The sequence below is a fragment of the Triticum urartu genome, chromosome 3 (genome assembly GCF_003073215.2).
Source record: "Triticum urartu cultivar G1812 chromosome 3, Tu2.1, whole genome shotgun sequence".
Lineage (NCBI taxonomy): Eukaryota > Viridiplantae > Streptophyta > Magnoliopsida > Poales > Poaceae > Triticum > Triticum urartu.
Genome location: NC_053024.1, coordinates 93222081 through 93249897, shown reverse-complemented (window position 1 = coordinate 93249897; position 27817 = coordinate 93222081). Strand labels below are relative to the sequence as shown.

The 27817-nt window shown below is 43.7% G+C and overlaps 1 protein-coding gene across 1 annotated transcript; it reads left to right on the top strand.

Annotated features, from left to right (window-relative positions):
* The first annotated feature begins 701 nt into the window (after nt 1-701).
* On the top strand, nt 702-8784 carry LOC125543056 (ABC transporter B family member 11-like). The gene is made up of 12 exons (XM_048706301.1): nt 702-1118; nt 2139-2193; nt 3154-3329; nt 3925-4146; nt 4223-4461; nt 4571-5096; nt 5191-5464; nt 5578-6205; nt 6303-6531; nt 6615-6881; nt 6963-7226; nt 7844-8784. Exons 1-12 carry the CDS (start codon nt 891-893, stop codon nt 8486-8488), a joined length of 3753 nt encoding a protein of 1250 aa, XP_048562258.1. The 5' UTR covers nt 702-890; the 3' UTR covers nt 8489-8784.
* Nucleotides 8785-27817: the final 19033 nt, after the last annotated feature.

Here is a 27817-nt window from a genome sequence, read left to right as displayed (position 1 = left end):
GAAATGCCTGCACCTTCGACGACGTCCGCCCATCTGTGACCGAGGCCTCCCGTGCCGCTCTGGCCGAGGCTGCAATGTGGGCCACGGCTGGCGCAAAAGGACTGCGCTCCTTTGTTTTTGAACCGCCTTGATCGAACCTTGTAACCGTAACTTTGCGTAGGTCTGGCCACGAGTGTGTAGCTTGGCCAAGCACATGTAAACTCCTCTCCCTATCAATTAAATGATACGCTTTATGCGTATTCGTGAAAAAGATATGCATTACCACCGAGCTGTCTCCAGATCTGAGACGTCCCATTCCACTTCCGAAAAATTACACAACACGCTGGTAGTATTGTCCCTGACTTGTTTGTTCCTAGCATGACACGTACTTTCTTCGTCCGGAAATATTTGTCATCATTAGTTCTAGATACATCATTTTTATGATGACAAGTATTTTTGGACGGAGGGAGTACATGTGCTCCTGACATACGACACAAAATAGGTCTGTGACTAGGATTTTGTTACACGGCAACGGCGAAAATGGGTTTGGCACTTTGGCTATCCAAAATGGTGCTACCACATTTGAGTTTTTTTATTTTATTTTGACGAGCCGACGAGTCCAAGAATTATACCGGGGAAAGAGAGAGAGGGTGGGAGAGATAAAGTGATAAACCCACGCCGGGGCAAAACAAACAGGACGGAGAAGATTCCACCAACAAGAAGACAGCTGGCGGCTACGCGATCGACCCCGCCCGCCGCCACATTAAACACCAGGAGGGGCGCCACACACACCCATGCACTCACCATCGCAGTCGCACCGCCCCTCCCCTCCCACGGCAGCGCGAGGCGCGGGAGAGTAGGGCGCTAGACGGGGAGGCGCCGGCGGCCTCGGACCGGTCTCTCGGCACCAGATGGCGCCAGCGGGAGGAGCGGGAGGCGCCGCCGCCGCGGCGAAGAGGGTGCCGATGTACCGGCTGTTCGCGTTCGCGGACCGGCGGGACGCGGCGCTGATGGCGGTCGGCGCCGCGGCGGCCATGGCCAACGGCGTCGCGATGCCCTTCCTCGCCTTCCTCGTCGGCGACCTCGTCGACGCCTTCGGCCCCGCCCACCGCGCCGACCTCGTCCACGCCGTCTCCAAGGTCCGCGCCGCCCCCGCTCCCGCCCCCGTCGAGGGTTTCCTCTCCTCTCCCTCGCGTTCCTGGGCGGTCGACGATTCAATGCCGCGTCGGCTAGGAGTAGTTCCTCGCCCGCCTGTTTCGCCTTGCTCCCGCCTCGCTCGCTCGCCAGTTCTTCGCAAGAGTTTTCGAGGGTTTTGGAATAGGCAGCGTCGGACTCGAGTAAATCGAACCCTTCAGACCGAACGTTTAGTCTTTTGGCGATTGATTTAGTTATATCTGAGAAGAGTGTCGATCACATATTTATCATTAGTAATTTGTTCCGATTTGTTTCCCGGTATGGAGCATAATTAGTTCCTTTTGATATTTATGGTATGGAGTTAATTAATTTGCGTTGCTATTTTTGGTATGGAGCTTACTTGATTTGTGATCAATTTGTTCGATGTTCCCGTGCTGTGTACGTAGTAATTTAGAGTTCCAGATCACCAGAACTTTCACGATTTGTTATGGATCTCGAAAGGTGGCAAGTACCAAAGTTCTACTGTTTGATATATGGATCTTAATTTGCTCTGCTAACGAATTTTGTAAGGGTGACTGTGTGATCACAACTTCATAACTAAGAGAACGAATTCCTCACCAAAGCCAGCAGAATTTGATAGGGCCGGTCCTTTTCATGGTCAAAATGTTCCATGCACGAATGTCCAAAACACTATTGGAAATGGTTCGGTAGAATATATATAGGTCCGCTTGTATCTCAAAGTGTTTTTTGTGAGGGCTTGTATCTCAAAGTTAGCTGGCTGTATTCTCTCGTCCCCTAGGAATGTTATGCAGTACTAATTGCTATTTGACGTGTACATGTATATTACTTCTGTTTCTATGTTTCATGCCTGATGCTCTTTACTGTCAAGTTGAACATGTAGTACAGTAGTAGTACTTCTTACTGAAAATGAAGTTTCATCAGCTGGCATTTATAATCTGAGTTGCTGGTTTTACATTGGCACTACTTTTCACCATTTTATATTGTATGCCTTTTTGTCTTTACAGGTTGCTGTCAGATTTGTGTATCTAGCATTAGCTTCTGGAGTGGCAGGGTTTCTTCGTAAGTATCAAAAGTATCATTTCTGTTATAGAAGCAGTTTGGAAGTGCATAATCCCATATTGTCTTCTGGTGTAAATTTCTCACATGTTATCCATATTTGCTTGGCTCATGGATATTTACGTAGTTTCTTACAAAATAAATGTGTACTCCACCTGTTCAGGACTCTGCATATATAGAAACTTTCGATTCAAGATGCATATGCTGAATATGCTGTTCTTCTTGAAAAGTATGAATGATTTCTATTGCTTAGAAAATTGGCAATCCTAATTTGGATGAAATGAAGACCAGAAATTATTTGCCACAATGCTGGAAAGGAAGTAAATTATATGCATGTATCACTACCCATTTGTTGATGAGATTTATTAACTACACTCATAATATGCTATGCCAGACCCACCAGTTAATTCTACTGTACTCATTTATGCCCCTTAAGGAAATAAATTTGTCTCTGGCTTAGTATATGTGATGCATCCTACCCATTCATATCTTGAGGTTATTTATTTGGCATGCATTTTTTACTTATGTAAAAGTTCTAAGAACTTTATGGAATTTGTCACGACCAGTTTAATGGTTTTTGCATATTGTTGCACCGAAGCACTGGAAGAGGATTGCGCACCAGAAGCTAACTATTTATATTACCAGTTTTTTCACACCAACCGAAGAAAACATAAAATCACTAGAATTTCCATTTTTGGAGTAAAAGAGAAGACATAATCCAACCAGCTGATGAACTCTAATTATATTTGCAATAATTTAAATGTAAGCTTTGATGTATACTTTTTTAACCAAAAGTTGAGGTGGATATGGGCAAATACTTCCGTAAAGAGACCATCCTACTCATTCTTGTACGAAGCATATTAGAGACTGGTTTTGGTATTATTTTTCATAAAGATGTCAGAAACTGCAATTGGATACATATGATTATCGTACTATCTCTTTGAACTGTCCTTCTGCATGCAGAGGTGTCATGCTGGATGGTGACTGGAGAAAGACAGGCTGCACGCATCCGTGGGCTGTACCTCGAGACCATACTTAGACAAGATATATCATTTTTCGATGTGGAGACGTCAACTGGAGAAGTTATTGAAAGGATGTCTAGTGACACAGTGTTAATTCAAGATGCAATTGGAGAAAAGGTGAGCCATATCTTATCCATGGACTCCCTGTTAAATTTTAAATTTATGATTTTCCCATTTCTCAGGTACTTTAATGCATACCTTCATTATTCTGTTTCTATTACAAATTATCACACAACGAGGTCAAGTTAGTTCAAGTATATGTCTCCTTTGCATGGATTTATAAAGATCATAAGAGTTATTTTAAGTGAGTTGTGATTTTGATGTATGTTAGTTTTTTATAAAAAGCTTTGCAGTTTCAACTATGCAAAAAAATTGAGGCTATTTCCAGTATACACATTTACTGATTACAGCATGCTAGGCCTCCCGATTTGGCTTTGTCGGTGGGCTAGTGCTTCCTTTTACCGTTCGTTTTTGGCTAGCTAAGGTTGTTTCTGTTGTTATTTTGTCCATTTCTTATCAGTGTGCTAGTCGCCTGCTCGCCGCTGTAATACCCGTGTCATCTTGATGCTTTCCTCCAATACAAAACTACTTGCACTTGGGTGCATGTTGAGATTCTTTTTACTGATTACAGTAGCAAGATCGTGTGTAATGCATAGAACATCATCTCTAGAAACTTGTGGTTTAACACACTTTAATTTGACTACTTATGAAGGTGGGCAAGTTTCTCCAACTGGTATCAACATTTCTGGGTGGATTTATCATCGCATTTACAAGAGGCTGGCTTCTGTCCCTTGTTATGTTGTCAAGTATTCCTCCTATTGTAGCAGCCGCTGCAGTCATGTCACTTGTTCTATCAAAGTTATCAAACCGTTCCCAGATGGCCTATGCTGAAGCAGGGAAAGTGGTTGAACAGACAATAGGATCAATCAGAACGGTATATCTATCTTCCATAACTATTACCCTTATAATTCTTGCGCCTAGCTAACTTCTCATTTCCTTCATGAAAACAGGTGATATCTTTCACCGGAGAGAGCAGAGCAATTAGTGAATACAAAGAGCATTTGAAAATATCATACAAGTCAGCAGTCCACCAGGGTATTGCCGGGGGCCTTGGAGTTGGTTCACTTCTGCTTATTGTTTTCTGCAGCTATGGATTAGCTGTATGGTATGGTGCAAAGCTGATTATTGAAAAGGGATATACTGGTGGCTATATCATTAATGTGTTGATGGCCATCATGACTGGTGCAATGTTAGTATTTTCATTTGCATGGCAGCATCTATTTTCGAGATACAAAGCTCCAAATTCAAATTAAATTGACATCATTTGCATGACGTTTGTTTCATCTAATTGTTTGTAGGGCTCTTGGACAGTCTTCTCCATGCTTAACTGCTTTTGCATCAGGACAGATTGCGGCTCACAAAATGCTTGCAACCATTTATAGAAAACCTGAGATTGACGCAAGTGATAAGAGTGGTCTTATATTGGAGAACTTTGTTGGAAATGTTGAATTGAAAGATGTCCATTTCAGTTACCCTGCACGGCCTGAGCAACTTATCTTCAATGGCTTCTCTATAACCATTCCAACTGGCATGACGGTGGCACTGGTTGGGGAGAGTGGAAGCGGGAAATCTACTGTAATTGGCTTGGTAGAGAGATTCTATGATCCACAATCAGGTGAAGTTCTTTTGGATGGTGTTAATCTGAAACAGCTAAACCTTAGCTGGGTAAGGCAGAAAATAGGGCTTGTTAGCCAAGAACCTATTCTTTTCACAACTACTATACGAGAAAACATAGAATATGGAAAGAAGGGTGCGACAGAGGAAGAAATTAGGAGATCAACTGTGCTTGCTAATGCTGCGAAGTTCATCGACAAGTTACCAAATGTATGCCCAGTTAATCCCTTCTCATGCATTCTGCAATCTTGTATTTTAGCAGTATTATTTTCACCCCTAATTATAAGTTGACAACTATTACCAGGGACTGGATACAATGGTTGGTGAGCATGGAACACAACTATCTGGTGGACAGAAACAAAGAATTGCAATCGCAAGAGCAATTTTGAAGAACCCCAGCATACTACTTCTTGATGAAGCTACAAGCGCACTTGATGCCGAGTCTGAACGTGTAGTTCAAGATGCACTAAATAATATCATGGTGAACAGAACCACAATAGTTGTAGCGCATCGCCTGAGCACTGTAAAAAATGCTGATACAATATCAGTGCTACACCGTGGACAGCTTGTGGAGCAAGGTAAGCTGAATTTCTGCATCACTTTTAGCTAGCCTTATTGCATTTATTCAGCAAGGGTGAAGTTTCAGATTTTGATGTTAGAAACAAGCTCTAAATGCATGTTTGCACAACAGGGCCGCATGTTGAGTTGATAAAGGATCCCGATGGAGCCTACTCCCAACTTTTACGGCTGCAAGAGGTTAATACGAAAAGGGAGGGATCTCATGGAGATGACTCCAGCAGGTTACAATCAGCATCTGATACTGCAAATTCTGCAAGTCAACATAGCAGTATAAAGCCATCCTTTGGGAGATCTATGAGTAGATATTCACCACAGGGTGGAAGCAGAAGAAACTCGCAAACATTCTCATTGCATGAACATGAAACCAAAGGGGTTGATGATGCCAAGTCAGGGAAGAATGTGATCAGACGCCTGCTGTACCTCCATAAGCCTGAGATTCCAATCCTTCTGTTAGGATGCACTGCTGGTGCAGCCAATGGTGCTATACTTCCTGTGTTCGGCATGCTGCTTTCAAGTGCCATTAACACATTCTATGAACCGCCACAACAATTGCGAAAAGACTCCGTATTCTGGGCAGAGATGTATGTGATATTGGGTGTGATCTCCATCTTTGTCATCCCATTGCAATACGCTTTGTTCAACATGGCAGGTGGTAAACTTATCGAGCGCATACGTGCGGTTTCATTTAGTCGGGTTGTTTACCAGGAAATAGGATGGTTCGATGACCCTCTGAACAGCAGGTACTTCTGTGTTCACTTATTCATCTGATACATCAATATTGTAGAATGCCATCATTTTTTTGTTTCCTGATTCTCAATCATTGTTCCAATTCTCTAGCGGCGCAATAGGCTCCAGACTATCAGGGGATGCGGCGTCTGTTAAAAGCATTGCTGGGGATGTCTTGTCATTGATAGTGCAAAGCATAAGCACTGCTGTTGTCGGTATCGTAATAGCCATGATTTCAAACTGGAAACTAGCATGCATTGTATTGTGCTTCCTTCCTTGCGTGATTGCACAGAGTTATGCTCAAACGAGGTTAATGAGGGGTTTTGGTGCTGATGCCAAGGTATATGGTCTGTTATTCCTTTTTCATGGCGATCATATCATTGTGTGGTAATTAGCTGAAATTCTTTGTAATGTTGCCTGCAGGAAATGTATGAACAAGCGAGCACAATTGCCACTGACGCAATCGGTAACATCAGAACTGTTGCTTCATTTTGTGCAGAAGAGAAGATAATTGAAAGCTACCGAAAGAAATGTGAAGGTCCTGTGAGACAAGGAGTTCGTCAGGGCGCTATAAGTGGTGTGGGTTATGGATTCTCATTCGCGTTGCTCTTCTGTTTTTATGCCATATCCTTTTACGTTGGAGCTCGCTTTGTACACAATGGGACTGCAGAAGTTGGGCAAGTCTTCAGGGTGAGAACCGAACAACTCGTAGACTCAAATAATTGATCTGGGTCTTCTTCTCATTGCCGCTGCTGTTTCTTGAAAGTGCAGGTCTTCTTTGCTTTAACCATGATGGCTGTTGGGGTTTCTCAGTCGAGTTCCCTTGCTCGGGATTTTGCGAAAGTGCAAAATGCAGCTGCCTCCATTTTCAAGATTATTGATAGGAAATCCAAGATTGACGCAAGCCATGAGGTAGGAACGACACTAGAGGCAGTGGAAGGGAATATAGAGTTGCAGCACGTGAGCTTCAAGTACCCTGCTCGGACCGATGTGCAAATCTTCAGAGATTTGTGCTTGAGGATACCATCTGGCAAGGTACATTTGGTTTTCGGCTTTCTCCCACTTTTTACAGTACTGTTGAAGTGATCTGATGTATAGAAGAACTTGAACAAGATAAAAATAACTTGACTGGGGCAAAAAGTGGATAGAACATAACCCAATGTAAACAGAGCTCTCAGTTCCTTTAGAAATCTTAAGCAATGCGATGAAATTTGAGTTAAAAAAAATTAATAAAAGAAGGGCCTCCCCTTCCGATTTCCATTAAGAGAAACCATCTGTCTCGATAACAGAGACCATACCAGCACCTAACATTTGAGTTAATACAGTAGCTTTGCAGAGAAGTAAAAAAGAACCAAGTGTTTCTCAGAAATCTTAAGCAATGCAACTGCATTTGAGTTAATACCGTAGTTTACAGCAGCTAGTTTGTTGGCTAAGTTAAAACTAGTGCCCAGAACTGAAACATCATGAGTGGTTGGTACTAAACCCTGGAGTGAAACAAAAGCACTAACGCAGATCTCAGTATCTCATGCAGTGGCGGAGCTATGTTAAGGCCAGGGGGATATTCTCTGAAGAATATATTTTTCTGTAGCTGCATAGATTGAGCTAGCTCCGCCACTGATCTCATGCATTGTCATCCTGGTTGTTTGTTGCAGACTGTTGCGCTTGTCGGGGAAAGCGGAAGTGGGAAATCTACAGTGATAGCCTTGATCGAGAGGTTCTACGATCCTGACTCTGGCGGCATCTTTCTAGATGGGGTGGATCTGAAGACCCTCAAGCTCACCTGGCTCAGGCAGCAGATTGGTCTGGTAGGCCAAGAGCCGGTCCTCTTCAATGACACCATCAGAGCAAACATCGCGTACGGCAAGATGGAGCAGGTATCCGAGGATGAGATCGTTGCCGTCGCCAAGGCCGCCAATGCCGACAGGTTCATCTCCACCCTCCCAAACGGGTACGACACGAGCGTCGGCGAGCGCGGGGTGCAGCTGTCGGGTGGGCAGAAGCAGCGGATAGCCATCGCCAGGGCGATCCTCAAGAACCCCAAGCTGCTGCTCCTGGACGAGGCGACCAGCGCGCTGGACGCGGAGTCGGAGCGCATGGTGCAGGAGGCCCTGGACAGGGTGACGGTCGGGAGGACAACCGTGGTCGTGGCTCACCGACTGTCGACCATCACTGCCGCCGACAAGATTGCAGTGGTCAAGAACGGGGTGGTCGCCGAGGAAGGCCAGCATGAGCAGCTGCTTCGCCTGCCAGGTGGTGCCTACGCGTCCCTTGTTGCCTTGCAGTCTAGCAGCTCCTGAAGCGGATACACCAGCAACGCTGTGCTCTTGCTTCGTAGGATGACGAGCATTGAATAGTCTTTTCAGATTTCAGTTGGTTTTTCATTTTTAGTGTATCAAAGTGACCACGCTCTCAACGTAGCAACAACAGAAGTTCCACTCCTTCCCAAGGTGTAAAGGATAGATATTCTCCAATGTTTTGGCCTTGTTTTCGTTTCTTCTCCTTCCTGTTCTTTTTATAGCCTTACGCTTTATAAAAGTGTAAATGGAAACATGGTATGATGCACAGATACATGACTCGTTTAGAAGTCCTTGCATTCCGCTCTTGTCGTTAAAGTCTACACTTGCTTTCATTGGTTATGTTATGAAATCTGCTAATAGTTTCATGTGGTGCTCATAAACAGCTTTGAACGATGAAACTTGTTAATGGTATTGGTGGGTGACATTTTTCAAGAGGGAGTACAATATGTCCATTGTACATATATCCATTGAAATCTTACGCTTTACCTGAGAATGAAATGGTTTCTTTGTCATGTTCTTAACTTCACTCCTAGTAATTGCTTATGCTTTAATTGATATTCATTCTGTTGCATATCTCTGTGATTAGCTTACGACATAGATGTATAATGTTTCCTTCTTTTTCAAGTCAGTGTATCGGGTAGTGCACAGTAGAGGCCTTCCTAATCTGTTGTCTGAACAACAGCTATGATATGCGTGTGTCTGTCACACTCCTATGGCACCACCATGGTTATTAGATGTATTGCCTCTTTTTTTTCTAGAGTATGCAAGTGTGCAACATCTCTACTACTATTAAACAATCGAGTTGTGGCAGGAAGATTACATCTCAGCCATACATCCGCCATCTCTCAATGGACCGGATTACCTCAATGTTATATCACATCATTTACCATAATCAATTATCAACAATTACCATATGACCTACGCCATCATAATTACGCAATAATTACCATGATCTCGCTCCAACCTGTGCCTATTTTAATCATATCAATCAGCAAGAATTACCATGATCTACGTCACCATATATTTGTTTTTCTGAAACTCAGCCTTGTGTGCCGCGTACATAGAAGGAAAATATCAATTAACAATAATTACCATGATCTACGCCATCATGTTTTTTTAAAACTCAGCCTTGTGTGATGCGTACATAGAAGGAAAATATCAAGTAATAATAATTACCATGATCTACGCCATCATGTTTTTTTAAACTCAGCCTTGTGTACTGCGTACATAGAAGGAAATAAGAAAAAGGCTTGGCCCATGTTCGCATGTAGGCAGATAATAACGTGAAAACCAAATCTCTCGTTTCATGTTTGTTCGGATCACATGATCGATCAGACCCTGACCTTGATTCACTTCCTTCTTTTCGTTCCGTCACTTCCTTCTTTTCGTTCACCTGTCTGAGTGTTCGTCGTCTTCGATAGCTCGACTCTTGGTTTGACTCTCCTGGTCTTCTCGTCCCGAGGAACGACGGCGACGTGGGCCTGCAGCGCTACGCGGCGACGACAGGTACGAGCATGTCTCCTTACGCAGTCGCGTCCAGCGTCCTATGCCACTGGAAAGGAGCATGTGTCATTTGTCTTCCCTATCATGTAAAAACATATTTATTTCCCTTAAATTAGAGTGAAAACAGGGTAGATTGTTGGTTAATGTGATATTCTATTTTTGTCAGATGGCTTGAAATTTCTTTAACATTACTTTTAATGTTAATGTCATGTACTATCATATTTATTTCCAAACTGTGGCGTGAGGTTATATTACCAGTTTATGTCATGTTCGGTTCACAAATATATATTGCCAGTCCGTGCCTTTAAGCTTTGTTGGTAGATTCTGTCATTTACAGTGCATAAAATCTATTTCTACTTTTAGTGTAAACTTGACTTGTACACAGTTTGACATTTTCAGACATTGTGCTTACAAGTGCTTGCTTTCGCTATATTTATTACGGGTAGTGTTCTGACAGATTTTATAAAGTATGTCGGTAGTTGGATCATGTATCCTTGACTTGATAGACAAGTTCAAAGGTTTACATTCTTCAGAGTGCATAACTGGCACGCTAGGTCCTAACTTCGACTGCTTGCATAACCAACATTCAGTTCAAGGAAGCTTCAAGTTTTACCTTGAAAATTTCTTTTACCTCTTCCAAAATTCTTCAGATCTAACAGCTCGGATTAATCTAATATAGCACCACGTTACCGCTTAGCAAAAACCCTCCGGCGGACGTACTCTGCCAAAAAATCGTCCGCCAAGAATACGTGTTCCGTCAAAGCGTAATCAGCTCCTTCTCATATCGATCGACCACCATTGCCGGCTCCTTCCTGTTCTATCTTTCCATGTCCATCGCATCCTCCTAGGTTAGATCGCCGCCGCCAGCATACGGCCGCAGATCAAGGCCACAACTCTTCTCCCCGGCTACCCCCGACGCCAACCCACACGCACATCCGCCGGCCCGACGACAACAAGGACGAAGTCCGGCATGCAGCGCGCCAGCACAGGAAGGCCTCCTTCGCTAGCGCCCTCGCCCAGTGCGGCCTCCCTCGCCGGAGCCCCCGCCTAGCGCGGCCTACTGTGCAGTCTGCATCATGCCCATCGCCGCCTCCCACGTCAGTGCCCCTGCCCAGCCGCTGCAGCCTCCATGGAGTCGCCGCTGCCACCGTCTTCATATTAACAGCTACTCTAGGGGGAATGACCGCATCATGCTCAACGCCGCCTCCGTCGCCAGCACCACTGCCCAGCCGCTGCAGCCTCCATCGTACTACTCTGGACTTGCCGTCGTTGCCATCGTCTTCCCAAGTTGTACTCCTTGATTACATCGGTCAAGGTGGTTGCAGTGGCCGTGCGGTGAAGGAGAGGGGAGATTGAGGCACCGGAGAGGTGGAAGGGGATCTCAGGTGGAAGAAGGTGGTGGCCACACATCAGCTATCGTCCTCCCCATGCCATCACGCCAATGTTCTGTTGGTGCTGATCCCGCACCATGGTGCACAGAGTGTGTTTGAGGTAATGCCCGCTAGCACATATAGTAAATTTATCTCTTTTCTTATTTTATGATAATAGATCATAAATTAATCTTTGATTACCACTGTCGCTAGGGCCTAGGACTCAGATTTTCATGCATGAAATGTTTTGTTTTTAGGAATGTAGACTCTAAAATGGAGCAGACCACCCGCCCGCCAGATCTGCGCAACTTACCGATGGCCCGTCTTGAGCCCCGGCCCAGGCGGCCCTCCTCTGCTGTGATGCGGTCTTCACGCTCACTGACGTTAGTTTAATTAAGAGTCTGTTTCGGTGTGTTTGAAGTGCATGGTAAGATGATGTGCACAAATAGCATTAGAAGAGTGGGCATATCCACTGGTTGGTATTTTTTTCCTTCATAAAGTGGTGGTGGTGCTAATTAACTATGGCCCTTAGTTTCATTCAAGGTCTGTAGGTGCACTGCATGTATACTTCCGTGAATAGCAAAAAGCAAAGAAAATTTGACTTTCTGTTCATCTGCGTGCACTTCCTTGCATATATGCTGATCAAAGCTTAACTTCAAAATGACAAGAGTATAATCCACATCCACATTGTGTATAGTAATTTTTGGTGCCAACTAATGCTATATATAATTTAGCAAATGTGTATGCTACACCCATAGTAACAAATCACATCTCAGATATCAGGGACAGTACAAAAGGCTGGATATGATATTGGCTCCATGTGTACCATGTGATCTTCTACTATCATATTTGGTTTATTTGATTTCCTTCAGTTCAGACTCATCTTCTGCTACTTTAGTCCTTTGTACTAAACCTGATAAGAGCTGCAAGAACAAACTCATAAATGGTTGTTCGACTTCGTACATATTACAACATAGTTGAATGTATAGGCCATGGATGTATTCTTATTCTTGATCGATTGACTGTAAAGCTATTAGATTTATTCTGTATGAAACTCGGGCCTACCAGTTTCAAAAGATGAAGAATATAACCCACCAAATTATTTGCTTATTCCTGTATTTTGCTCAAGCTATCTTAATTTCTTCCTTTGATGCTCGCTAACTATCAAGGTGTGTGTTAATATAGCAATGCAGATGTGCTATTTTGGCTATATTATACTAACCTCATTAGTTTCATGTGCCTTCTGTTTATCATATTAGTTAGAATTACTATATCATGGCGGGATCCTTTTTCTCCATGCACGGGAAGTACTTAACTTCCTCTTTGCAGAATTGACATGCTACATATTACATGCAACTGGAGATTTATTTCTCAAGGTTATACGCGCGTTGCACGTGCACACTTACTAGTACTTTTATAGAAGGCAGAATTGCAAGTAAGACGACTACAACTCGTTGTGAACAACGAGCGTAGTACAAATTCCACACCAAGGCTAGTCCGAAGACAGCCACCATTGACACTACTACAACGCAAAAGAGCCTATCCTAACTGAGCAACATTGCCGCATCTCGACAGATGCCGGTCACCTTCGAAGATCAGCAGCTTCAACGGGATTCCCCTTGTCGTCGCGCCATCTAACCTTGATGCCTATAGGAGATGGCAAGTAGATTGCGGGACTTGGTCGGTCCCGAGAAAGGCACCGTCGTTGACTCATCGGCAACGGCATACATTGCGCCCTTGAAGATCATTCTTGTACAACGACGAACACCGGGAGAGCGCCACACACAGAACCTCCAGGTCGTGTCTCCAAATGCAATGCTCCCAAGAGAGAAATGACGTTGAGGATGTCGCCATCATGCCGATCCAGCTTCGAACCTAGGCTTTCGCCCGGAGAAAACTACCATCACCAAGTGGGAGCGAGGGGATGCCGACACACCTAGGCGACGCCTCCAAGTAGGGGAACAACACCCACGTGTGTTGTCGCCACCGACACCGACCAAAGATAGGCAGGATTTTCATCTGAAAATGCCACACAACCAACCTCTCAACCCACTGACATGGGGCATACACCGTCCATGTTGGAATTCCCCGACGCCACCGCAACACCTCGAGGTCGTAGCGGCAACATCATGGCCCGCCCCTACTTGCACGGCCGATAGGGCGCAGTCTAACATCCAAATCCCGCACAGCCTCCCGCAGCCTAGACCGAGCTACAACACCTGCACCTCCGCGTGTTGCCCGTCGCCACCATCGCAAGCTCTCTAGCTACGAGTAGGCAGTTGCGGCACAACCGCCTCTGTAGCCTTCTAGGCCCAGATCGGGCCCAAATCTAGATCGAGCCACCGCCTCCGAATCCTCCTGTGTGTGCGCTTCAATGCCGCCACCTCCTTCCTTGTCCTCCCTTGTTGTTGCCGGAAGTCACCGGCGGGTAAGGCCAGCTCGGCAATGGGGATGCATTCTCGTGTAATGATCTCTCATAGGGGGCGCTCTCCAGTTAGGTGGGGCGGCAGCCCTAGATGACGTAGCATAGTAGATGGAGCTCGAATGCCAAAATGGCTGTCTCGGATGCCATAGGTGGTCATTGTAATGCATGTGTGACAACGGCTAGTGTGGGGTGGCTGCCAATGTTGATGGGCCTCCAACGCCCAAATTTGGCATCGACAACTTAGGGGCTAGTCGTCTGGTGGTAGCGGCAAAGCGGCCGCGGCGACAAGAGGTGCGAAAGTGGGTCGGGGGTTGTAGTCTACGATTTACGATGACCACGGTGTTGACGCCTTCTCTCAGTAACATGTTGTTATCGGTATCCGCCACAAGGTTTCTGGAGCACGTGCCCATCAAATGTCTTCCGACAACGTTCGACTCTTTAGTGTTTTGTAACAGTTTTGCAATCACACACATATACTTCATCGCGTGGTGATATCCACATCAAGGATATGCACGAGAATATCTACCTTCAGGCATGAATGCATGCCACGGAAATGTTTAGATCTCAGTTTCCCATGACCATGATGTGTGGGTGCCCTTTCAAGCAACTTCATCTTCTTTGCTAAGGGGTGGTGGCAACATGTGGTTTCTTTGACTTGGTGGTGCTCGTTGAGCATTGGGTCTCGAGCCCGGGGTGGAAACCCTAGGTCTGATCTTTGATGGTTGCACCTGGCAATTGCATTGTTTTATACATTGTTCCCTTATGTGCAAAGGTTTCGATCATATTTTGACCTACTATCTGGGGTGAAAACCCAAGATTTGACCTGAAGTGCTTACATCCCACAATGAAGGCACCTACACGTTATTACCTTCTTGGAGGCATTGTTTCCGAGAACCTTTCTCGTAGCTCATGTGTTGCCATCCTTTGCATAGAACGGGTGTAATTGATATCATCTTGATACTAATATATTTCCCGTTATCAAAATATTAATCATATTTCCAGGTAAGGAATGACAGAGACCTCGCAATGGTGACAACACTCCCATATGTGATATGGCATTGGATCGTATGGTTGTTGTGTTATTAAAGTCTTACAAAGTTGTTGCCTCTATCTTCATATTTACATCTCGAATTTTCTTGAGACCTCAGGTAAAAAAGATGGAAGAATACGCCTTCACAAACACAACTGGACTCATAGGTTGTGAAAAGTTGCATTACTCCTACACCCCCGCAGGTGAAAACCTAAGATCACCGAGCACATTGTGGTTTGGGACACGCTGCTTGCAAGATTGGCTACTGACAAAGACAAGAGAACTAGAAACCAATCAAACTTATCTAACACTGCCATGACATGCCGAAACACCGAAGACAACCCGTTGAATCTAAAGTTGATGACACATAGGACAATAATGCCACATGTTATATCTTTTGCTTTTAGCAACTACCCAAATCCTCAAAGTTGCAGAAGACCATGCCAAAGACGAGAGGAATCGACAACAAGAACAATTGCAAAGAAAAGAAACAAAGTTTTCCTTTGGCGACTATGTAGAGACCTCCTATCAGTCACTCACCTTGGTAGATTGTTTTTCGGCAAGCATGCAAAGCTCTATTATTCAAATATAACGTTCAGAAGAACTAAAATTGTGTCATAGGGGAGGCCTAACAAGAAGTGGTGACCCACTCCAAAGAAGGAGCATGCTTTGCGAGATTGTGAGCTTCATAGTTGATGTTTCTAAGCTCATAAAAAGAATCTACAGGAGGCAAACATTGTGGAACGTCCCTTCGATGTCTTGGATGATGACATCATAGCTTCCCAATGGACCCTACTTCATATCCTTGACAACCGTCCTTAGCCCGAAGCGACATAAATACGTTGAATATGAAGATTGTCTGGAAGAGCTAATGCTTCTCTGCAAGCAAGCACATTGAGTGTTCCAAGGTTCGCCATTCCTCCGTAAATGACTGCAGAGGCCCCCAAGTATAGACGACAAACGGTTAAGGTAGCACATAAGAAATGGCCTTACTGCCCAAATTTACCGAGCAACACCTCTCATATTGTTTTCAAGCAAACAATTTGTTTTTCTTTCGGGGGGTTTCAGTTTCCCTTAGTTTTTTGTTGGCTTTCATTTGTTTTTCATAATAAAAATAAAATGTGTACTTGTTAAAAAAAGGTGAACAATTTTTCTAAAAAATAAATAAAACATTATTGGAAAACTATATTATAAAAAAATTGAACCATTTTTTTAGTCACAAAATTTCATATGCAGAAAGTGTATGTTAACAGTTTAAAATTTTAGATGAACATTTTTAAATGATGCTCCTCGTGTATTTTAAAAAATGTTCATGCACTGAAATATATTCATCATGAAATTTGGGAACATTTTTGGAAGTCATGATCAATTATTAAATGCATCAAAGTTTTTTGGAGTAAAGAAATTTTCTAAATGCATGAAGATTTTTAATGCTTTTAAAAATTGAGGAAAATTTTAAAATTCCAAAAAGATAATTTGCTCACACTTTCTAAATTCATAAATAATTTTGATTTTCATTTATATGTACACAAAATTTGTTTTTTAAATTCTTAGTATTTTCAAAATGTTAGAATATGTCCCTAATAGAAAACCATTGAAATTAAAAAACCGACCAAGAAAATTCGTCCACAGTATACTTCATTTTAAGAAACACGTGTACCTTTATTCATACTCATAAAAAATACAGTACACTGATTTGGACCTAAGACAAAGAATATACAAAGTAACTTCTATAACTAAGAATTACAATGAGATCTCTAGCTTGAAACACGTTCTTTACGGTATCAATCTCTGCTCGAAGAAATATTCCAAAGGCTTCAGTAAAGAGGATGTAATTAGACTGGAGCAATGATGTTGTCACTCTTTCACCCGCACAAACATTATCAATAATGATTTTTGAAAGCGCTTTGAGTCGCCCATCCAAAAAGATGGGAAGCCTTAACGATGAACATACTTGGGCCGAGGATGATCCCCTAGAAATGCAGGCCTTCGAATCACTATATCTTCATCATTGTGTCGATTAAAGATTTCACCTCCACAAAGAATCAAACCAACGGAAAAAAGCTTGACAAAGCAACATAAAATTATCAGATCCGAATAATTGGATCTGCGAGGATAGAAAACTGTCTAACCTCATGGCCCCGCAAAAAGAACGAGAGAAAATTTATTCGCAAAAGCTATGATGATCACTAGACGTTGACGAAGAACATGGAGGTCTTGAAGATCCGAAATTGCCTCACCTCTCAGCACATTATCCGAAGGCGAGAGGACCTAAATTCCACATATGGCGGCCGTGACGACGGCGACACCTGAAACCCTGCTGTCACAGAAAAGATGTCTGCGGTATACGCACTCTTTTTTTTGAGGGGTAATAGCCATTTTATTTATCAAAGTCCACAGTTTGTGGGATACAACGTAGGTCATGGTGTTGGCCAAACCAGACGTGGCGCCCCGGACCTAGACGAAGAGGGAACTTGGCTAATCTATGTGCTTCAAGATTGACAGCACGACTCTCGAAAATAAAATTACATTGAAACTGCTCTGATTTGAGCTTGATCTCACTAACTATTGCTCCATAGTGACCTTTGCTACCACTTCCAATATCCGAGGCGACTTGCTTTGAGTCACATGAAATGACGACATTCTGGACATTGAGGTCTTCAGCAAGAGCCAAACCCTCCCTGCAGGCTATTGCTTCTAGGGCCGCTGGATCATCAACTCCAACAATGACAAGTGCAGCGCTGCCCAAAAATTGTCCATCCCTGTCCCGGCACACCGTTGCCGCCGAACCACCTCTGCCCTTCAGCACTCCCACATCCACATGAATTTTGACGAATCCAGCAGGTGGTGCTTTTGGTCGTAGTCCAAGATTGGTTTGCTGCACTCGCGTTTGCGCAGATGGCGATGGAGCCTTGATGACCTCGAGCTCCCCTATGAATCTGTTTATAAAGGAGAGAGTTGCCTGGGGGGATTGGAAAATTCCCTCATGGATGGCCTTGCGAGGAGCCGACCAGATTTCCCATAACGTGACCGAGAGTAGAACAAACTTGTCATGTGCCAATGAATCCATCATCGAAAACAACCACCTGTGTTTTCCAAAGTTTCTTCCATGAGTTGGATTCTATTGCTAAATTTGATGAACCCGCAGTCCCTTCCAACCACGCCTCTCTCCTCTGTTTTATTGCCACCAGCAAGTTGTATGCAGACTTAACCGAGAACCGCCCGTGCTTATCAAAATTCCAACTCCAGAAGTCCTGGATGGAGCGTGTACACAGCGGAATCCCTAAGATGACTCGCGATTCCATTGGCATGAACACCTCCTCGACCCGCGACTTATTCCATGTCGCTGTGGTGTGGTCTATGAGCTCGGAAACAAGTGTCAGAGGGTCGGTCACGGCATCCATACGGTCTCAGATTCTCGTTCCTTGGGAGCCATGAGTCATTCCATATATCTGTCGAGGCACCATTACCTATCCTCTTGACCAAGCCTAGCTTGAGTGTGTCACGGCCTTCAATAATTGCTCTCCAGATTTGGCTTGGGTGTCCTCCCAAGTTAGCTTGCAAGATGGAGGAATTAGGAAAGTAGATACTCTTGAGGAGACGTGCACTTAATGTCTCAGGATTTTGTAACATGCGCCAAGCTTGCCTAGCCAACATCGCTAGATTAAAGAGCTCGAAGTCCTTAAACCCGAGACCACCCATGCACTTAGGTTGCGTCATTGTTTTCCAAGACATCCAATGCGGTTTTCGTTTCCCATCTTTGCTTCCCCACCAGAATTTCCTAATGAGCATATTCAAATGTTCACACAATCCTCTTGGCAGTTTAAAGCAGGACATTGAGAAGACTGGGACCGCCTGGGCTACAGATTTCACTAAGCCCTCCTTCCCCGCCGTTGATAAGGTGCGCTCGAGCCAGCCCTGCACTTTGCTCCATAGACGGTCCTTAAGATATTTAAAGGCCCCGTTCTTCGACCCACCAATATCCGACGGCATTCCAAGATACTTCTCATTGAGTGTTTCATTTGGAACATTTAGCACCCCTTTTATTTCCATTCTGGTGTTCCCTGGAACCCCCTTACTGAAGAAGATAGAAGATTTTGAGAAGTTAATCCTTTGCCCCGATGCTTGGCAGTAGCAATCCAGTAACTGGTTCACCTCCATAGCTCCAGCATTGTTAGCCTTGAAAAACAGCAGGCTGTCATCAGCAAATAAGAGATGGTTTATCGGTGGCGCCGAGGGTGCTACCTGTAGACCATGCATGTTTGATGACTCTCCTTTTGATTTAATTAGGCACGAAAGGCCCTCTACTACTAACAAGAACAAATATGGAGATATTGGGTCCCCTTGTCTGATTCCACGAGATGGTTGAAATTCCTCCAGTTTTCTTCCATTAAACATAACTGAAAACTTTACTGTAGTAACAAGGTTCATAACAATATTTACCCATCTTTCAGTAAAGCCCAATTTTAGCATGACAGCTCTAAGATAAGGCCATTCAATCCTATCATAGGTCTTCATCATATCCAGTTTCAACGCACATGCTTGATGTTTCTTTGCTTTATTGCGCTTCATAAAGTGTAGGCACTCATATGCTGTTATGATATTGTCCGTGATCAACCTGCCAGGCACAAAGGCGGACTGCTCTTCCGATATTATGTCCGGTAAGACCACCTTCAGTCTATTAGAAATCACTTTGGAAGCGATTTTGTAGAGCACATTACATAAACTGATTGGTCGGAATTGTGAAAGGAGTGTAGAGTTTTTTATCTTGGGGATCAATACCAACACAGTTTCATTGATACATGCTGCTGATTCCGTGCCCTCAACAATCTTTAAGACTGTATTAGTAACCTCGTTACCGCACATATCCCAATGCCTCTGGAAAAAAATGTGCGGGGTACCCATCGGATCCCGGCGCCTTAGTGAGAAACATTTGGAAGAGAGCCGTCTTCACCTCCTGTTGCGTGTACGGGGCATTAAGGGAGTCGTTCATCAACTGTGTCACTTTTTTAGGTACTGTTTCAAGAACCTGTTCCATATTGGTAACCCCTTCTGAAGTATACGTACTCGATAGTGCTAGCTAAGCATATGGGCCGGCCCATGGCAGCGTCACGTGCGGCACGCGTATCCACAACTCCATTGCGGGCTGGCCTATGGGAGCCTTGCGCGGGGCGCGCGTATGCACAACCGCTAGGGCTATTTTCCGATGGATCCTATTTGATGCTCGTGAGCATCCAAACGTCGGGGCTTCACTGAAGGTGGATCCTATTTGACGCTCGTGAGCATCCAAACGTCGGGGTTTCGCTGAAGGCGCTCCGACTTGGGCCGGCCCGGGTACGCATCGCTGTTTTTTTCTGTTTCTGTTTCTTTTTGTTTTCCTTTTGTTTCTTTTATTTTTCTTTTTACTTTGTTCTCTTTTAAAATATTTGTTCTATCATTGGAAAAAATATATTAATTCAAAAAAACATTTTTATACAAAACTTTTCAATGTAAATTTAAATATTGTTCAACGCATATCACAAAATATAGATTGAGACCACTGCTCCATGATTACTGACAACGCTCTGATTGCATTTGAATGTATCTATAGCATTCAAAAAAGTTCTGACGCAAAAGGAAAATATTGCGCATACAAATTAGACCTTGCAAAGGCCTATGACAGAGTTGACTGGAATTACCTTGAAGGGGCGATGAGAAGATTAGGTTTTGCAGAAAAATGGATACAATGGATCATGACTTGTGTGAAAACAGTAAAATACTCTGTTCGTTTCAACGGGAACCTGCTGTAGAGCTTCACTCCTACGTATGGTTTGAGACAGGGAGATCCAATTTCCCCTTATCTCTTTCTCTTTGTCGCTGATGGGCTCTCACGGCTAATACAGAGTAAGGTGGAAACGGGTGAATTACAGGAGCTGAAAATTTGTAGACAAAGCCCTGGTATTTCACACCTTTTATTCGCGGATGACAGCCTGCTATTTTTTAAAGCTAATAGCGATCAGGCCAATAAGGTAAAGAACATCCTGGACAACTATGAGAGAGCCACTGGACAGCTAATAAGTCCATCTAAATGCTCCCTGCTCCTTGGAAACAAATGCTCACAAGAAGATGGACAGGACGTAATAAATATCCTGAATGTAGTGACTGTGACTTTTGAGGAGAAATACCTGGGTTTGCCGGTTTCAGAAGGACGTATGGTAAAAGGGAAATTCAAGCACACAAAAGATAAAGCGAGGAAAAGAATGAATGATTGGACAGAAAAATATTCTTCCAGTGGAGCTAAGGAGACACTAATTAAATCAGTGGCCCAAGCGATCCCCACTTTTGCAATGAGTGTTTTCAAGTTCTCAGCAACCCTTTGTGAGGAGCTTATGCACATGACCAGAGACTTTTGATGGGGAGATGATAAAGATCGTCGACGTATTCATTGGTTGAGTTGGGAGAAACTTACAAAACGTAAAAGCCAAGGAGGTATGGAATTCAAAGATCTTAAAGTTTTTAACCAGGCTCTTCTCGCTAGGCAAGCCTGGCGACTTATTGCACATCCTGACAGCTTGTGCGCGAGAGTGCTTAAGGCAAAATACTACCATTGGGTTGATCTGCTAGACATGGCGTTTATTCATAATGTGTCGCCGGGTTGGCAGGGAATCATGCATGGTTTGGAACTCCTTAAAAAAGGATGTATTTGGCGCATTTGCAACAGAAATAGTGTCCGCATTTGGAGAGACAATTGGATCCCGAGAGGAAACATGAAAATAAACATAAGCCCAACAAGCTCCCGAACTCGATGGGTAGTAGACCTCATCGACCAGGCGAGTCACGCTTGGAAGGAGGATTACATCACGCGTATATTTACACACGAAGACGCAAATGTTATTTTAAGTATCCGACTACCAAATATGATGATGAGGATTATATTGCTTGGCAGCCCGAAAAAAATTGGAATTTTCAGTGTTCGTAGCGCATACCGGTTAGCCATGAACGAAAAAGATTCTGTGGTGATTGGGTCCAGCCACAATACCCAAGGGGATCATAGTATTTGGAATAATATCTGGAAGACAAATGTACCCCAAAAAGTACGTATTTTTACATGGAGACTAGCAACGGAGTCACTAGCGGTTCAAACTAATAGATTTCGTCGCATCCCAGGTCTCACCCCGATTTGTAATGTATGTGGGGCCGAGGATGAAACAGGCTTCCATATGGCACATCGATGCACATTTGCAAGGGCCCTGTGGCACGAAATCAAGGAGGTATGGAACCTGCCCCCTAAGCATGAAATAGAATATACTGGAAGGGATTGGGTCCTAATCCTGCTAGATAAGGTGAGTGAAGATATGAAAAAAAAATTTATGCTATTTTGGTGGCGTGTTAGGCACCATAGAAATGACGCGATCTTCGCTAAAGGTAAAGCGAAAATTTCCCACTCTACTCGTTTTCTACAAAACTACCTTGCAAACCTCCGCTTGATTGCGGACGGAACTTCTGAGATAGATCAAAAAGGGAAAAGTCCGATGGTTAAATTGCCATCTGTGCAACAACATGATAATACAAAGGAAAAAGGATGGAAAAAGCCAGAGCTCGGATGGGCTAAGGTCAATGTTGATGGAAGTTTTTTGGAGGAAAGTAGGAGTGGAGCCTGGGGAGCTGTGATTCGAGACCATGATGGAAGAATTATCTTATCAGCTTGGGATTATATACCGCGGTGCAATGGAGCGGACTGCGCAGAAGCCATGGCTTGCCTAGAAGGACTACGGAAGGCAATGTCGGGGACAGATCTACCCTTAATCATCGAGACGGATTGCAGCTCGGTGACAAAGGCGCTCATCCTCTCGTCTATTGATAGATCGGAGGTTGGAACAATTGCAAAGGAGTTTCAAGCCATGAAAGGGAACAGAAAAGTTAGAGTTTGCAAAGTAGATAGAATGGACAATAGGTTAGCTCATAGTCTTGCCCAGTTGGGGCGTAGAGAGTTGCGTGGTGGGGTTATGCAAGGCACAGTGTCAACCTGCGTGTTCAGCGAGACCTTGCATGATTGTACGAACTATGTTTTCTCTACTTAATTAATACAACTCTCTATTTCAAAAAAAATGTTAAATGTGTATTTAAAAATTGTCCAGCACATAGTACCAAAATGTTCAATATATACTTTAGAAATTGTTCAACATGTACTTAAGTATTGTTCAGCATATATCACAAAAATGTTCAATTTGTATTTATAAAATGTTCATAATATATAAAAAATGTTCAATATATATTTTACAAAAAATAAAGTATATAAAAAATCAATAAATGTTTGGAATTTCAAAATTTTGTTCACGTTTTCAATAATTGTTCAGGTTTTAGAATTTTGTTCGAATTTTGATATTTATTCACAATTTTCAAATATATTTAAGGAAAATCGTTTACATTTGTTTGCAAGAATTGTTGGAAATTTTGAAGGAAAAAAACAGATTTGTCATTGTATTTAAGATTTGCGCTGCATTTGTGCATACTCAGCAGCTAGTTCAGGTGGTTGGTGTCGCCTCTACTAAGCTTGAGGTCGTGGGTTCAACACTGTCCTGTGCGTTTTTCTTCTTCGAGTCATTTCTATTGCTGGACGCTTGCGAGCGTCCAATAGGAGCTCTACTATTTTCGGAGAGCTCTTTTTTTTGAGGGATGAAAGACTTTATTCATTCATAAAAAATCACAGTATGTGGGATACATCGAGGATTATGGGGGTGAGTAAGTCACATATAGCGCCCCTGAGCTAAAGAAAGCGAAAAATTAGCTAAATTATGAGCATCGCCATTGGAACGACGCCCTTCAAAAACGATATTACAGTTGAACACAGTATCTCTTGCTTTGATCATCATGTCGTATAATCCATTGCTGTTGTTGGAGATATCTTGCACTACTTGCTTTGCGTCGGAGGCCACAACAAAATTGGAGATCGTTAGGTCGTCAACAAGTGCAAAGGCTTCCCGGCACGCCATACATTCCAATACTGCAGCATCACATATTCCTTCGGCCACCAATGCCCAGCTCCCCAGGTAGTTGCCTGTACTATCACGGCAAACAGCCACGGCCGTCCCTCTACTTCGGCGTGTTGACACTCCGGCATCGACATGGATCTTTGCAAAACACGCCGGCGGGGCCTTTGGTCTAGCATTGCTGATGTCTTCTTCGAGTCATTTCTATTGCTGGACGCCTGCGAGCGTCCAATAGGAGCTCTACTATTTTCGGAGAGCTCTTTCTTTTGAGGGATGAAAGACTTTATTCATTCATAGAAAATCACAGTATGTGGGATACATCGAGGATTATGGGGGTGAGTAAGTCACATATAGCGCCCCTGAGCTAAAGAAAGCGAAAAATTAGCTAAATTATGAGCATCGCCATTGGAACGACGCCCTTCAAAAACGATATTACAGTTGAACACAGTATCTCTTGCTTTGATCATCATGTCGTATAATCCATTGCTGTTGTTGGAGATATCTTGCACTACTTGCTTTGCGTCGGAGGCCACAACAAAATTGGAGATCGTTAGGTCGTCAACAAGTGCAAAGGCTTCCCGGCACGCCATACATTCCAATACTGCAGCATCACATATTCCTTCGGCCACCAATGCCCAGCTCCCCAGGTAGTTGCCTGTACTATCACGGCAAACAGCCACGGCCGTCCCTCTACTTCGGCGTGTTGACACTCCGGCATCGACATGGATCTTTGCAAAACACGCCGGCGGGGCCTTTGGTCTAGCATTGCTGATGTCTTCTTGTTTTGCTACTGATCCTTGATTACTTCTAAATCTGCCAAGTAACGATTGATGAACAAGTGCTCCCCATCCATTAAAGCCCATATACATCGTGACATAGAGCAGTCAAGAAGGGAATGCCTCCAGGAATCCCTAGCACCACATAGGCCGCATGAGCTTGAGGTAGACATCTTTCGGTGTTCCCTGACATCCTCGGTGGGTAGTGCTTGCCGCACAAGTCTCCATAGGAACATCCTTATTTTCCCTGGAACGCTCAAATGCCATAATGATGTCCACACGCTCTTGTCCAGTGATATGTTTGATGTTCCTGTTGTTCCTTCTAGCCATGCTTCCCTCCTTTGCTTCGTTGCGATCATCATTTTATATGCAGATTTTACCGAGAAGAGACTGTGCTTCTCGTAGTTCCAACTCCAGGAATCCGAGAGGTCCATCATTTAGTACGCAGATGACACAATAATTATCCTTTCTGCAGTTGAGGAACAGTTGATAGCTCTTCAGAATATGCTTCACATCTTTCAACAGTCCACGGGCCTAAAGGTTAATTTTGCTAAATCATCAATGGTGCCACTTAATGTTGATCCAACTGAGGCACAGAGACTATCTTCCATTCTGGGATGTAAGCTAGAGCAATTACCTTTCACATATCTGGGTTTGCCACTTGGCACTACACGACCTAGAATCATTGATTTCATGCCCCTAGTGGATAGTGTTGAAAGGAGATTATCTGTCAGTTCTGCCATGCTCAACCAAGCATCCAGGTTGCAATTGCTCACATCTGTACTTACTTCCATGCCCATCTATTTCCTCTGTAGTTTGAATATTCCACTTGGTATTATCAAACAGTTGGATAGGATTTTCAGGCAGTGCCTGTGGAGAGGAAATTCTGAGGCGCCTAAGCAATCACTTGCTGCCTGGGATTTAGTGTGTCGGCCGAAGGATAAGGGAGGTCTTGGCATTTTAAACCTCAATGTCCAAAATCAAGGTCTGCTCCTCAAACACATGCATAAGTTCTACAACAAACACCAGGTCCCTTGGGTGCAACTGATTTGGGATAGTTATTATGATGGAGTAGTGCCCCATGCAACAGTCCTAACTGGCTCTTTTTGGTGGAAAGACATTCTAAAGCTTGCTGACACATATACGTCCATTGCTTCGGTACAAGTCAATATGGGTGATTCAAGACCACTTCGCCTCAGATTGCCAAGGCTTTTTTCATTTGTTTTGGATGATAAGGTTTCTGTCCGGGAGTTCTTACAAACTCAGGATTTGTTTTCCATGTTCTATCTGCCAATTTCTCAACAGGCAGCTACAGAACTAGAAACCTTGGAAGCATGGTTGTTGCATCTCCAGCGCGATCCAACATTGCCTGATGTTTGGATTTGGCCTAGTAAATCTGGTCAGTACTCTGCAAAGAGCTTCTATGACATCATGCACACACACCTACCAACTATTCAGCCTTGCAAGTGGCTTTGGCAAAGCAGATGTACTATGAAAATCAAGGTTTTTGGCTGGCTTCTCTTTTTTGACAGGCTCAACACTAAGGCATGCTAGTACGCAGGCACTGGAGGTCCTCTACGGCCGATAATCTCTGTGTCATCTGTAATGCCTATGTTTGGGAAGACAGAGCTCATCTTTTTTTTGGATGTAACTTCAGTGTCAGGGTTTGGAACTACCTGCAGGTTGATTGGTCACACGGTTCTACTATTCAGCAAAGTATATCCCAAGCAAGGCAGAGATTTGGGCATCCTTTCTTCTTTGAAGTTATGCTCACAGCTGCTTGGAATATCTGGATTCTAAGAAATGGGAGAACTTTCAGGGGCGTCCAGGCTACTTTTGCTGCCTGGAGGGGCAGTTTTGTACATGATATTCTACTCCTGTCACATAGGTTTAAGGATAGCTATAAGTCTAGGCTTGTAGATTGGGTCAACTCCCTTATGTAATTGTAAGTTCTTCTTCCCCTTAGTTTAGGTTTGTAATCTTCTCTTCCCTTTCTGTACAGTTTGTTTTTTGGGCGACTGGAATAAAGGGCTGTGGGGTTTTTACCCTACAGTAAATATTCAAAAAAAATATGCCCTAGAGGCAATAATAAAGTTGTTATTTTATACTTTCTTATTCATGATAAAGGTTTATTATTCATGCTAGAATTGTATTGATTAGAAACTTAAATACATGTATGAATAAATAAACAAATACCATGTCCCTAGTAAGCCTCTAATAGACTAGCTCGTTGATCAAAGATGGTTAAGATTTCCTAACCATAGACATATGTTGTCATTTGATAACGAGATCACATCATTAGGAGAATGATGTGATGGACAAGACCCATCCGTTAGCTTAGCATAATGATCGTTCAGTTTTATTGCTATTGTTTTCTTCATGTCAAATACATATTCCTTCGACTATGAGATTATGCAACTCCCTGATACCGGAGGAATACCTTGTGTGCTATCAAACGTCACAACATAACTAGGTGATCATAAAGATGCTCTATAGGTATCTCCAAAGGTGTTTGTTGAGTTGGCATAGATCGAGATTATGATTTGTCACTCCGAGTATCGGAGAGGTATCTCTGGGCCCTCTCGGTAATACACATCATAAGCTTGCAAGCAAACGACTAAGGAGTTAGTTACGAGCTGATGTATTACTGAATGAGTAAAGAGACTTACCGGCAACGAGATTGAACTAGGTATGAAGATACCGATGATCGAATCTAGGGCAAGTAACATACCGATAGACAAAGGTAATTACGTATGTTGTCATAACGGTTCGACCGATAAAGATCTTCGTAGAATATGTAGGAGCCAGTATGGGCATCCAGGTACGCTATTGGTTATTGACCGGAGAGGTGTCTCGGTCATGTCTACATAGTTCTCGAACCCGTAGGGTCCGCACGCTTAACGTTCGATGACGATATAATATTATATGAGTTATGTGATTTGGTGACTGAATGTTGTTAGGAGTCCCAGATGAGATCACGGACATGACGAGGAGTCTCGAAATGATCGATATGTAAAGATTGATATATAGAACTATGGTATTCGGACACCGGAAGTGTTTCGGGGGGTACCAGGTACTTATCGGGTCACCGGAAGGGGTTCCGGGCACCCCCGAAAAAAGATATGGGCCTTATGGGCCAAGAGGGGAAACACATCAGCCACAAGGGGCTGGTGCCCCCCCCATATTGGCCGGCCTAAGGAGGAGAAGGAAAGGGGGGAAGGGAAAAGTAAGTGTGGATTAGGATTCCCACTTCCTT

What these genes read in the sequence shown, in the direction of transcription:
- LOC125543056 (XM_048706301.1), top strand. Translation starts at nt 891, where the DNA reads ATGGCGCCAGCGGGAGGAGCGGGAGGCGCCGCCGCCGCGGCGAAGAGG. An exon ending in CAATAGGATCAATCAGAACG is followed by an intron (nt 4,147 to 4,222) that starts GTATATCTATCT and finishes TCATGAAAACAG; the next exon opens with GTGATATCTTTCACCGGAGA. An exon ending in GCCATCATGACTGGTGCAAT is followed by an intron (nt 4,462 to 4,570) that starts GTTAGTATTTTC and finishes AATTGTTTGTAG; the next exon opens with GGCTCTTGGACAGTCTTCTC.